General features: G+C 39.0%; 1 protein-coding gene and 1 non-coding gene across 2 annotated transcripts in view; both read right to left on the bottom strand.

Annotated features, from left to right (window-relative positions):
• BUB1 (BUB1 mitotic checkpoint serine/threonine kinase) overlaps window positions 1-14,591 on the bottom strand; it is a 46,407-nt gene that overhangs the window by 4,634 nt on the left and 27,182 nt on the right. The window contains exons 17-19 of the mRNA XM_047853357.1: window positions 13,162-13,249; window positions 8,819-9,057; window positions 7,513-7,656 (exon numbers count right to left, since the gene is read on the bottom strand). Coding sequence (XP_047709313.1) covers window positions 7,513-7,656; window positions 8,819-9,057; window positions 13,162-13,249 — 471 coding nt within the window. The remainder of the gene's footprint in view (window positions 1-7,512; window positions 7,657-8,818; window positions 9,058-13,161; window positions 13,250-14,591) is intronic.
• LOC125163163 (small nucleolar RNA SNORA29) lies at window positions 11,418-11,557 on the bottom strand. Its single transcript, XR_007151320.1, has one exon. It is a non-coding gene; the product is annotated as a small nucleolar RNA SNORA29 (small nucleolar RNA).

Genomic DNA, 14,591 nt, shown 5'->3' with positions numbered 1-14,591 from the left:
ACACAGAATCCAAAGCAGGCTCCAGGCTCTGAGCTGTTAGCACAGAGCCCGGCGTGGGGTTTGAACTCACAAACCACGAGATCATGACCTGAGCCGAAGTTGGACACTTAACTGACTGAGCCACCCAGGCGCCCCTATTGTTAACTTTCTTTTTTTTTTGAAAAAATTTTTAAACATTTATTTATTTTTGAGAGACAAAGCATGAGTGAGGGAGGGGCAGACAGAGAGGGAGAAACAGAATCCGAAGCAGGCTCCAGGCTCTGAGTTGTCAGCACAGAGCCCAACGCGGGGCACAAACCCACAAACTGTGAGACCATGGCCTGAGCCGAAGTCGGACGCTTAACTGACTGAGCCACTCAGGCTCAGTTATTGTTAACTTTCAATAAGGATGGTACATTTGTTACAAATACAGAACCCACACTGGTATGTTACTAAGCCCAAGCCTATCCGGATTTCACTAGTTTTTCCTTAATGTTCCAGGACAAATACATCAAATCTCCTCAGCCTCTGACAGGCTGTAACAGCTCCAACTTTTGGTTTTAGATGACCATGACACTTCCAAGGAGTACTGGTCAGGTGAATTGTAGAATGTCCCTCAAATTGGATCGGTCTTGCTATTTTTCTAACACTGGGGTTACTACTGGTTTGAGGAGAGACTACCAAGGTAAAGTTGCAATAGATTTTCAAAGTAATTTTAAAAAATCCACATGTTCAAAATCAAATATACAAGAGCAGACTTCCAGTTTCTAATGTGGCACTTTCAGGGACTTGGAAGTCATCACTCCACTCCCCATAATAAAAAAAGAAAAAGCTACACAAACCGAAAATCGACAACTCATGTTAGAGCCATTAAAGAACTGAGGTCACAGGGAACACTGCTGCCCCCACTGGTGGATACAGAGAATAACAGCTTGCCAGAGCATAAGCCCAGGAGCAGAAAGCACCCCTGGAGCCAGTAGCTGGGGGGTTACAGCACAACTAATGTCTCAGACCTTATTTAAGAACAAGTCTCAGGGCGCCTGGGTGGCTCAGTCGGTTCAGGGTCCAACTTCGGCTCAGGTCATGATCTAATAATTTGTGAGCTCAAACCCTCAGTGCTAACAGCACTGAACCTGGAGCCCACTTCAAGTTCTGTGTCTCCCTCTCTCTCTGCCCCTCCCCTGCTCACATTCTGTCTGTCTCTCTCTCTCTGTCTCTCAAAAACAAACAAACAAAACATTAAAAAAAAAAAAAAAGAAAAAAGAACAAGCCTCAGGGGAAACCCAAAGCCAACAGGGGAGACAGAAATAAGGACACAAATGGGAACTTTAGTCTCTATGGTGGCAACAAACAGTAAAGGCAGCCTCATCTCAAGACAGAGAAGCATAAATCTTACACCAAAGGCCTATTTTATCTCAGTACTTTTACCCAGTACATCAGGTCTGGCTGCTAACAAAAATTACAAGCATACTAAGAGACAAAAACACAGCTTGAAGACACAGGGCAAGTATCAGAGCCAGGCAAACATACAGCAAAGATTTTGCAATTATAAGACCAGGAACTTTGTTTAAAAATTGTGATTAATATGCTAAGTTGTAATGAAAAAAAGAGATAATATGCAAGAACAGATGGGAAACACAAGCAAATGGAAACTCTGAGAAGGAATCAAAAGGAAGTAAGTGCTAGAAATAAAAAAAAAAAATACCCCACTTATAACAGAAATAAAGACTGTTTTTGATGGGCTCATCAATAGGCTGTACATGGCTGGGAAAAGAATCAGTCAGCTTGCAGGTATGTCGACAGAAACTTCCAAACGTGATTTGCAAAGAAAAAAAAAAATTAAAAGATAGAAAAGAATGTTCAAGAATTGTGGGACAATTACAATAGGTGTAACAGATGTGTAATGGGAATATTAGCAGGCAGAATAAAAAGAGGAAGAGACAAAATATTTAGAGTTATAATGGCTGAGAAATTCCCAAAATTAATGACAGACACTAAATTAGGGATCTAGGAATCTCAGAGAACACAAGGCAGGAAAAATACCAAAAAGTCTACACCTAGACAAGTTGTATTCAAACTGCAGAAAATCAGATAAGGAGGAAATAGTGAAAGAAGCCGGAGGGACAAAACCATCTACCTACAGAACAGCAAAGGGTAAGACTTACATGGACTTCTCTTTGGAGAGCACACAAGCAAGAAGAGAGTGGAGTGAGTGTTGAAAGAAAAACCTCCAAATCAAAAATTCTGTATCCAGTGACATTATCCCTCCAAAAGTGAAGAAATAAAGACTTGCTTACACCATGATTAAAGGAACGTGGCACCAGCAAACCTGCCTTGCAAGCAATGTTAAAAGAAGTTTTTCAGACAGAAGGAAGAGGAAATACGTCAGAAACTCAGATCAGAAGAGTGTAGGAAAAGGAGTAAATGAAGATAAAAGAAAGTCTTTTCTTTTTCTTATTCTTAGTGGGTCTAGCAGGGAACTCTTCAAAATAATAATTGCTACAATGTGTGCAATAAGTACAGCTTAGGACAAGTAAAATGAGTGACACTACTGTTCTAAGGGACAGGAGGGAAGAGCTGGTAACATTCTGTTATAAAGTACCTGGCACTACCTGGGAACTGGTATAATGTTCACTGAAGGTGGACTTGGGTTAGTTTTAAATGTATAGTGCAAACTCTAGGGCAACCACTAAAACTGAAGTATAACTGATATGCTAACCGGGAAAACAAAATCACATAAATACCCAAATAAAACCAGAGAAGGCAGAAAGAAGAAGACAAAAAAAGGGAACAAAGAACAAGGGCAGTGAATAGAAAATAGCAACAAGCATAGTAGATATTAATCCAGCTCTATCAACAATCTGTCTAAAGATCAATAGACTAAAAATATACCAATGAAAACAGAAACTATGACAGGCGATAAGAATACAAGACCCAGTTATATGTTGCCTATGAGAAAAACACCTTAAATATAAAGACACAGATGGGTTAAAAGTAAAGGGATGGAGGAAGATATGCCATGTTAATTAATAAACAGAAGGCTGGGGCAGCTATTCTAATTTCATACAGAGCAGACTTCAGAGTAAGAAAAGTGATCAGGCATTAAAAGGGGCATTCGATAATGATAAAGGATCAATTTTCCGAAAAGACATAACTCCTTAATGTGTATGTGTCTCAAAATAGTGAGGCAAAAATTGATAGGACTGCAGGGACAAAAGATGAATTCACTATTCTAGTTGGAGATTTCTACATCCGTCTTTCAGTAATCGATAGATCCAACGGGCAGCTGGATCCAACCGGCAGAAAATCCAACAGATTTTGGATTCCAACACTTGGATTGGATCCAACAGACCCAACAGGCAGAAAATCAGTCAGGGCATGACTGACTCGAACAGCAGTACCAATCAACTGGATCTAATTCACATTTATGGAAAACTTCATCTGACAACAGCAGACTATACATTCTTTCCAAGCTCACGTGGAACGCTCTCCGAGACAGACCATTCTGGGCCGTAAAACACACCTTTACCAAATTAAAACAACAACAACAACAAAGAAATCATACAAAGTAGGTGCTCCAACCACAGTGGAATTAAACTAGTAACCAATAAAGAAAGATAGCTGGAAAGCCCCAAAACACTTGGCGATTAGACAACACATAATTCAAAGAAGAAATTTAAAAATATTTTGAATTAAAAGAAAATGGAAACACAAGTCATTAAAATTGTGGGATGCAGCAAAAGCAGTGCTTAGAGGGCAATTTATAGGATTAAATGTGTACGTTAAAAAAGAAAGATATAAAATCAATAACTTCAGTTTCCACCGTAGGAAACTAGAAAAGAACAAATTAAATCCAAAGCAAGCAGAAGCAAAAAGTAATTATAGCAGGTATCAGTGAAACTGAAAACAGAACATCAACAGAGAATAGCAATGAAACAAAAAACTGATTCTTTGAAAAGATCAGTAAAACCCATAAGCCCCTACCAGGTTACCTAAGGAAAAAAAGGGGGAAGGACATAAAATACTAATATCAGAAACGAAAGAGGGGACATCACTAAAGATCCCATGAATTAAAAATGTTAATAAAGGAATACTATGAACAACTCTGTGCCCACAAATTTGATCACCTCGATGAAATTTCTTCCTTCACACAGGAAGAAACAGACAAAAAGTTGAATTCATAATTAACAGCTTTCCTAAACAGAAAGCACCAGGGCCAGATGGGTCCACTGGTGAATTCTACCAAACATATAAGGAAGAAATTATAGCAATTCTCTAGTCTCTTTCAGAGGATAGAAGCAGAAAGAATACTTCCTAATCCCTTCTATGAGGCCAGCATTACCCTAATACCAGAAACAGACAGTTACCAGAAAATTACAGAACAGTATCTCTTATGAACATAGATATAAAAATCCTCAACCAAATATTAGCAAATGAAATCCAAAAAAAAGTATAAAAAGAATTATTTACCATGACCAAGTGGGATTTAATCCAGGTATACAAGGCTGGTTCGATATTCAAAAATCAATGAATAAATCTATCATACCAACAGACTAAAAAGAAAAATCACATGATCCTATCATAAAAACAGGAAAAGTGTTTGTTTATCCAACAACACCCATTCATGATTAACAGCTCTCTGCAAAGTAGGAATAGTGGGAAACTTCCTCAACTTAATAAAGAGCATCTACCAAAAAACCTACTGCTAACATCATGCTTAATGGTAGAAACAGATAAATGTTTTCCCACTAAGATCAGGAACAAGACAAGAATTTCTCCTCTTATCACTCCTGCTCAACATTATACTGGAAGTCTTAGCTGATGCAATCAAACAAGAAAAGGAAATAAAAGTTTTATGGATGGGGAAGGAATAAAACAGTTCTTGTACACAGATGACAGCATTGTCTAGCCAGAAAATCCCAAAGAATCAACAAAAAAAAAATCTCCTGTAACTAACACATGATTATAGCAAGGTTGCAGGATACAAGGTTAACATATAAGTCAATTGCTTTCCTATGTACTAGAAATTAGTAAGTGGAATTTACAATAAAAAAACCCATAATACTTAAGCATCTTCTAAAACAAAGTAACTTAGGTATTAATCTAACAAAATATGTACAAGATCTATATAAGGAAAACCATAAAACTTTGATTTAAAAAAAAAAAAGATCCAAATAAACAGAGATAGTCCACATACATGGACAGGATTGTCAAGATGTCATTTCTTCCCAACTTGATCTAGAGATTCAAGGCCATACCAATCAAAATCCCTGCAAGTTATTTTGTGGCTACTGACATACTGATTCTAAAGTTTATGTGGAAAGGGAAAAGGCCCAGACAGTGAACACGAAGAACAGTTTGGAGGACTGACACAACATCAAGACTTCCTATAAAAGCTACAGTAATCAGAGCAGTGTGGTCTGGACAAATAGATCATGGAATAGAAGAGAGAGCCCAGAAACACAGCCGAACTAATATACTCTACTGATCACTGACAGAGCAAAGACAATTCAATTAAGAAAAGATAGCCTTTTCAATAAATGGTGATGAAAAACTGGACATCAACATGCAAAAATGAATCTAGACATAGAGCTTATACCTTTCATAAAAGTTTACTCAAAATGAATCATACACATAAATGTAAAACATAACACTATAACATTACTAGAAGGTAACACAGGGGAATAGGTAGGCGACTTGGGGTTTGTTGATGACCTCTTAGACACATACCAAAAGCATGATCCATGAAAGAAATCTATTGATAAACTTGACAAAATTTAAAAACTTCTGCTCTGCCCAAGACACAGTTAATAGAATGAAAAGACAAGCCAGAGACTGAGAGAATATCTTTGCAAAACACTTATCTGATAACAGTTATCCAAAATACACAACTCTTAAAACTCAATTAAGAAAATGGGGGAAAAGACTCAGTAAGAAAATGAACTGATTTTTAAAAAATGGGCAAAAGATCTGAACATACACATCGCCAAAGAAGATATACAGATGGCAAATAAACATATGAAAAAATGTGCAACATCAGTATATAATTAGGGACTCGCAAATGAAAAATAATGAAATGCCTTTCAATACACATCTATTAGAATGGCCAAAACCCAAATTACTGACACCACCAAATGATGGTGAGGATACGGAGCAACAGAACTCTCATTCATTGCTGGTGGGAATACAAAATAGTACGAACTCCATTTGAAGGCAGTTTGGCAGTTTCTTACAGAAGTAAACATACTCTTACCACCTGTTCTAGCAATCACAACTCATTGGTATTTACCCAAATGAACTGAAAACTTATGTCCACACAAAAAGTGCCTATGAGTGTTTACAGTGGTTTGTTCATAATTGCCAACACTTGGAAGCAACCAAGATGGCCTTCAGTAGGTGAATAGGTAAATAAATTATGGCACATTCACACAATGGAGTATTACTCAGTGATTGCAGAGAAAGAACTGTCAAGTCATGAGAAGACCAAGGGACCTTAAATGCATACTGCTAAGTGAAAGAAGCCAATCTGAAAAGCTTGCATACAGTATGATTACAACTCTATGACATTCTGGAAAAGGCAAAACTATGAAGACAGTAGTTGAAAGATTAGTGTTTGCCAGGGTTTCAGGTGGAGGGAAGAGATGACGAATACATGGAGCACAGGGTATTTTGGGGGCAGTGAAACTATTCTTTATGATACCATAATGATGGATACACATCATTACGCATTTGTCAAAGCCCATAGATTGTACAACACAAAGAATGAACCCTAATGTAAACTATGGACTTTAGTTAACAATAATCTATTAATACTGGCTCATCAACCTTAACAAATATACCACACTAATACAAGATGTTAACAGGGAAACCTGTGTGTGTGTGTGTGTGTGTGTGTGTGTGTGTGTGTGAAGTATATTGTGAGAAGTCTTGCTCCCACTGTTGTCCACATCCACTCTATTAACCATTTGTTAGTTTTGAGTATGTTTCAAGGGTTCTCTGGAAATAGTACCAAATATGAATATATTATCTTCCCCCTTCTTAAGGAATGAAAGGCAGCATATAATACAGGTTGGCCCTTCCACTTAACAGCCTATTTTGGACATCATACCTATCAGTACAGAGCAAGCCATATTTTCCTATAGAGGTCCCATAATTTACTTTAGCAGTCACATAGACACCTGTGTTGTTTCCAATCTGCCGTTTTTACACGCATACATGTCATTCTGAACGTATGCAAGCATATCTGCGGAAATTCTTAAAAGTGAATGTCTAAAAGTATATGCATTTTTTACTTTGATAGATATTGCCAAATTGCCCTCTGTAAGTTATAGTCCCAACAGCAATCAAACTCCTACAGTTCTGGCTTAACAAAATGCTCTCAGCTTTATCCTGTAGATAAAACTACTCGAAGTCGGGGGGGGGGGGGGGGAGTGTAGGGGTGGTACCAGAAGGGAAATCACACATGTATGGGTTACCATCAACTTCCCAGACAAAAACAAGAGTTTAAAAGTTTGTTACCCACATAGTCCTTACCCAGTTGAAACTCAGTCTTGGGCTTGATGGCTGGAAGTTTACATTGCCATTCATAAGTATTTGGATAGGATCTCACTGGCTTAGAAAGCCCAGATAAAAGTTTGAGAATCAACTTATCATCCCATGGATTCTCAACAGTCAAATCTTAGAAGGAATGGGAACAAAAAAAGAAAATGAATTCAGTACCCAAGAATTTCCCCAAAGAAACTATAGATAAAACAAATGGAGACATTCATTAAATAAGCTTTCAAAAGCTTCATCATTAAAAGAGCACTGATTTAAATAATAACGTTCTCAAATATCAAAATAGCTAGTTCTGCATAGTTCATGATTTGTTATTTTAGATCTACAAAGTCAGATCAGTATGTAGTTGTGACAAAGGAAATGAACACCAAGGGCACCTGCTCCACTTGCCCAGAACTGCTAGATTCTGCCTTTAACATAATTATGTCTTAAAAGCAGACCTGGATCTTAGTTACTCCTAACATGCTCAGATATATATTCTTTCACTTGCTTTCCCACTCGGATCTACAAAACACAATGCCTTTCGATACTTATATTATCTATGAGCAATTTCCATGGATGAGATGTACTTTGGGTTCACAAAAGAGAAATAATTTCTAAAGGGAAGAATAAAGTTTCCGTCCAAGTTATGCTATAAAAATGCTTTTAGTGGTAGTTTCAAAGACTAATCCAGCATGATTACCATGTACTTAGTGCTAAGCCTATGTAGGACACTGTTCTGAGTACTTTATGCTTAGTAATTCACTTGGTCCTTACAAGATTCTGAAGTAGAACCATCACATCCACTTTACAGAAAAGGAAAGAGGGCCACAGAGAATTGAAACGATCTTGGCCAAGATCATGTGACTGCCTAAGAGGAGAAGCTAGGACTAGAACCTAGTCAGTCTTCAGAGTCTGTGCTCTTAGCCACTGTGCAAGACTATCCAAGACTGTTTCTGAATAACCAGGGGAAAGGAGTTAAGCACTGAGCCTGTTTACATTTCTGTAAAATAGGGATACCAGTCTTAAATTAAATTCCTGGCGCAGAGTAGACCCTCCAATTCTAACTCCCTCTTCCAACAGTATTTGTTTTCATACTTTCTAAAATTAAAACAGATTCAGTTGCCCTTCAAGTATGCTACCATTGTAGCACACTCCGACACGGTATGCAAGTTTTGTCTGAACTTGTGGTCTACTCAGTGACATTCAAGTCCCTGTTCTTGGAGCTTCTTTCATGGAACAGCTTTCACCAGGCTATTGTCCTTATTCAGGGACACAAGTAGGACTGAATATGTGTTCATACTTGCAGCATCAACATTCCCAAGTGAATTAGTCTGCATCCATTCTGTTTGGCGCCCAGCATTGGCATCTGATGGATCTTCTGCAACGGCGAGGTCAGTGTCTATGAGTTTACAAGCCTCAAGGCTCTGCTGTACCTCACTGGTTAGCACACCGTCTGCAGGAGGCTGGCTCACACGGAGCACGGATGCTGAAGATACATCTGTAGGGAACGCTGGTTCTGGGCTTTTCTCTTGAATGGGACTGAATGTGTTAAAGGGATAGACAAGAGGAAACAAAACACCACGTGATTACAAGTCTATTGGATTTGATCACACAAAAAGTCCCACAGAACAGTTTCCTTTCCATTCTGGGAATGACATTTCAAAATTGCTTCGCAAAGGGTTGAGTAAAGCATTTTCTTCAGATAAACAAATACTTACAAATACAGCTAGTACAATATGAACAGAAATAAAATCAAAGACATGGAAATATATTCAATAAATAGGTGAGGGAATACACTGGATATTCTTCAGTGATAAACATTGGGAGGGATGGGTTTATTTCCCTAAGCTGTCATCTAAGTATCACTACTATTATCAAGACTGACTATTTAACTTTATCCCAAAATGGCTTTTTTCACAGCATTGAAACAAACAGAAAATGCCATAATCCAACAACCTAACACCAGTGTCTTTCTTTACGCACACACATACACATATATAGTTGATCTGTATTATTCATGGGTTCCATATTTGTGAATTCCCCTACATGCTAAAAGTCATTTGCAAACCCCAAATCAATACTCATGGTGCTTTTACAGGCATGTAGAATGGTGAAAAGTTTTAGTCACCAACACACGCATTCCCAGGGGAAGTGAAATAAGGCAATGCTCTGCATTCTTGTCTCAGGTCTCACAGTATAAACAAGTGCCGTTGCATGGTATACTTAGTAACGTGTTTTTCTGAATTTTTGTTGGTGATTTCGTTGTTTAGGATGTTCCCCAAGTGCAACGCTAAGGTGTTTTTTAGTGTGCCTGAGTGCAAGAAGGCCGTGATGTGTCTTACGGAGAATATGTGTTAGGATAAGCCTTGTTCAGGTATGAGTTACAGTGCTGTGGGCCTGAGTTCAATGTTAACGAATCAACAATGTTTATTAAATAAGGTGTCTGTAAACAAAATGTTGTGAACAGAGGCTCACAGGAACCTGTGTATCTCCCCTATGAATAACAAATGGTTCCGTGTTGGATAATTCAGAGTTTGCAGTGACTTTATACAAAAGAACCAGTGAAAATAATAAGAATTGACTGTGTATGTATTTTTATACACATAATTCCCCTCCACCTTCACATCCACATATGCACAAACATATGTATAAATTTTTACAAAATGTATATTTTGAGAAAAAGGACTTTGTACATACAACTTCATGTTTCATTCTTAATTAAAAAAAATTTTTTTTAACGTTTATTTATTATTGAGAGAGAGAGAGAGAGAGAGAGAGAAAGAGAAAGAGAGAGAAAGAGAGAGAGCATGAGCAGGGGAGGGGCAGAGAGAGGAGGAGACACAGAATCTGAAGCAGGCTCCAGGCTCTGAGCCATCAGCACAGAGCCCGACGCGGGGCTCAAACCCACAAACTGTGAGATCATGACCTGAGCCAAAGTCGGTAGCTCAACCAACTGAGCCACCCAGGCGCCCTTCTTAATTTTTTTTTTTTTTTAAGTTTATTTATTTCTTTTGGGAGAAAGAGAGAGAACGTGAGCAGGGGAGGGGCAGAGAGAGGGAGAGAGAATCCCAAGCTGGCTCTGCACTGTCAACGCAGAGCCCAATGTGGAGCTCAAAACTAACAAACTGTGAGATCATAACCTGAGCAGAAATCAAGAGTCGGACCCTTAACCAACTGAGTCACCCAGGTGCCCCTTCATTCTTACTTGACAGGCATTTTTCTTACTATGAATTTTTTTAAAAAAAGAAACTAATTTTGGAATAGGAATAATTTTAGATTTAAAGAAATGTTGCAAGGATAATAAAGAATTCCCAAATACTCCTCACCTAATTTCCTCTAGTGTTATCATTTCACATTACAGAGGCTTCCCTGTCAAAACCAATAAACCAACATTTGTTATACTATTAACTAACCTCCAAACTTCATTTGGATGTCACCAGTTTTTCCACAGGGCCCTTTATTTGCGCCTGGATCTGATCATGGGTACCGTGTTGTAGTCAGTTGTCGGGTCTCCTTACTCCCTTCTCATCTGTGACAGTTTCTTAGTGTTTCCTACTCTCCCAAGACCTTGTCCTTTTTTAGGAATACTGGCCAGGTATTTTGTAGGGTGTCCCCCGATTCAGGTTTCTTGGAGGCTTTCCTCATTGACTAGACTGTGAGTATCGGTTTTAGGGAAGAATATTCCAGAGGTAGAGTGCCCTTCTCATTGCATGACTACCACGAGCTATCACTTGTGAAATTAACCTTGGTCATTTGGAAAGGTCGTGTCTGCCAGGCTTCTCCACAGTCCTAGCATGGATTTGAATCACCACACTCCACCTAATCCAGTGGGTGTATGCTGGAATAGAATACTTTCCTGGTTTTTAGTAAGTATTGTCAATATTTTATTTTACTTAGTTAATTTTCTGTTCAGCCATTTCATATAGAAGGAGGACACAAATAAATCCTCCCTCTTCAGATCATGGCAATTTTAATCTATCCCATAAGCATAGCCACCAAAATCTATTATTGGGAGAAAATGTGGTAGTCAAATGGGAGTATTTCCAATATTTTATATTACAACAAAACATAGTAGAGGTACCCATGTACACAGAAAAAGTTGCTTCCAAACGCATATGTATTGCTATTAAGTTATGTGAGTACCCAATTACTGTGGGTGCATAAGTCATCAATAAAACCCTTTTCCCTTCTCCACGAGAATTTGAATTTTGGTAACTTTCTAGCTCTTCTCCCCTGAAAACTGAAAACGTAAGAGTATCACTGTCAACACTGCTTATGGTAAAAAATAACCATTACTGGTAACTGCATTCTAGACTGAGAGAATTAGGAATATACGCTGGGAATCCACAGCTTCAGGCTTCAGGTATGACGACTCTTGTAATAGGCCTGTCCCTTGTGGGGACTCTGGAATCTAAATTGAGTGTTGCAAGAGCCACTGACACACTAACACCCATGGAAACAAGGCTTCTAAGCCAGGGAACTTCTGTTCCCTCGGTCTTAAGTGTTTCCTTGCAACTTAATCATCTCACAGGGTCAAAGACAGTTATTACCCTGGCAACTGATTTTTGTCCTGTATAGGTCTATGTTATGCCAAGGGTGGCTTACGGCAGTCTTGTGATTCAGACGTTTAGTTGCAGGTGGGAAGATTGCTGGTGAGCCTATCGAGCAGCATTTTAAATTAAAAGGCAAGATCTGTTAATTTGCGTGTTTTTTCTTTAATTATTAGTGAGTTGACCATTTTCTACATGTTTATTCATTTTCTTTCTTTTGTAAATTCTGCTCATGTCTTTTGTCCAATTTATTTACCGGAGTCTTCCTTTAAGAAGAGGTTTTTAATAACAAGAGGCGGCACAGCATAGTGGTGAGAGCAAGCAAGGCTTTTGGAACTAGAGAAATGGGTTCAAATTCCAGTGCTGCAATCACAAGTTGTATGACTACAGGTCATCCAATTTTTTTTTTTTTTTAACTCTCTAGACCTGGTTTCTTCATCTCTAACGATGAAAAGGATAGTTCCTACAATTAATTTACTGTAAGGATTAACCAAAGGGTACAGTGCACAAAAAGTGTCTGCATCATACGGGAATATAATAAATACTCGAAAATTGTAGCTACTCTTAGCGTCTGTTGCGTTTCCCAGACTATTCAAAACAGTGCAACTTTACTTCCGCAAAGCACTAGCGTATGCTGCATCTGCATTTTGTACCAATACCTCGGAGGCCGAAACATTCTATCTTACTCCTCTTGAAAGAAAGTTATTGCCTTTCTCAGTTAGAACGGATATAAAGAAAGAGATGCACATTTGCTCGGTTCTAAAGAAAGAGATGCACATTTGCTCGGTTCCGCAGTAGTTTTCACGCGCCAGGGTCTTTCGCTGGTCAGAGTATGTAAGGCTCTGCTCTCCAAAGGAGTAGAAGTCAGTCACAGGAACTGTTCCCACAGACTCTCTGCTACCCCAGCTGCTTCTCTCACTGCCCTCATGTGGCCAGCGTATGGTACATAGAGAGAGAGTACCTTCTGGCTTATCCCTGCGAGTCCATGAAGTCTCTGTTTGCCTCGAAGGGTAGGAATTAGGTATTCCACCACATCCTAAAAGCAAAGCTAGAGTGACAGTGGGTGACAGAAGCACACGTGCCCTCATAGTACCTGAACTTTCTGTCTTTTGAGGGTTCCACCACGTTTTCTTCACGAGAATCCAGAGTCACGTGGGGGCACTGTTTTGCTACCACGTTTTCTGAAATATGGAGAAGATGAGAGAGAGAGAGAGACGTTATGCATGCGTGTGTCCATACACACACGACCTCATATGGTTATAAAGTCCAGGATTCCTTCTTATACCAACTTGCGTTGTAATTTCAAAATAGCATTCCACGGTAAAATGTTCCATAATGTTTAAAAATGGGGGAAAAAAAAAAAAATCACTAAAATTTTTTTTACCACCACTACCATTTGTGAGCATTTCAACTCCATACAGTCCTTCAAGAGAAAAGGGTCGGAAGGTGGCAAGTCAGTTCTGGGCAGGATGAGCAGCCTACGGAGGTTACCGGTATGGTGGAGGGCACACCCTGCTTCAGGAGAATCTGAAGACAAGGACGTGGAGAGAAAAACGCTGCAACGCTTCTGGGGGTGGGAGTGGAGATTTGCGGGTCCTTCTGTCTAACTGCTTTATTTAGTCCGTTAGTGTTTAGTTGGTTAAACTGATTTAGAGTGTTTGTATCTGGAAGCTACCTGGCACTACTCACCATCACTCCCTTTAACTAAAAACAAACCAATGAAAACTGTCTATGGAAAGACAAACTAGGAAGGCAGAAATGTGGAGTATACCTCTTCCAATGACGCTAAGACTACATATAGCCAGGTATTACACCGGACTAAACTATCAGCTAGTGCCTCACCAGACAGCTGCTAATCCTTTTTACAACTAGAACACCAGCTTCTATTTATCTAACTGACGTGCAAATACTACAAGAACAGGCAATATTGACTCTCTGAAAGACTCTACTGAGTAAACTACTTTTCCCAAATGGAAAACACTTGAAAAAAATTTTTTTATTTTTTTATTTTTTTAAATTTTTTTTTTCAACGTTTATTTATTTTTGGGACAGAGAGACACAGAGCATGAACGGGAGAGGGGCAGAGAGAGAGGGAGACACAGAATCGGAAACAGGCTCCAGGCTCCGAGCCATCAGCCCAGAGCCTGACGCGGGGCTTGAACTCACGGACCACGAGATCGTGACCTGGCTGAAGTCGGACGCTTAACCGACTGCGCCACCCAGGCGCCCCGAAAAATTTTTTTTATTAAAGTGGCAAGCTTGTGATGGCACTTGGCAGTTGTCCAAGTTTCAACTGAACTCTCCTTCAAAATCCAGAAAAGAAATGTAACATACTGAGCTAGTACTCTAAGAGAAACTTTCTAGTCTTTGGTTAAAAATGTATAGGTCTATAGGCTCAGACTTTATAGTGCAATATACTTCCACGAAGTAGAGTGCAATTCTTTGAGCGTTCTTTCATTGTTGCTTTGGGGAACAATTACTATATTTAATAAAAGTGTCATCAGTGGGGCACCTGGGTGGCTT

This window comes from Prionailurus viverrinus, chromosome A3, assembly GCF_022837055.1.
Source record: "Prionailurus viverrinus isolate Anna chromosome A3, UM_Priviv_1.0, whole genome shotgun sequence".
NCBI lineage: Eukaryota > Metazoa > Chordata > Mammalia > Carnivora > Felidae > Prionailurus > Prionailurus viverrinus.
Note: the sequence above shows the minus strand (reverse complement) of the source record. Positions and strands in the feature narration are given on the sequence as shown.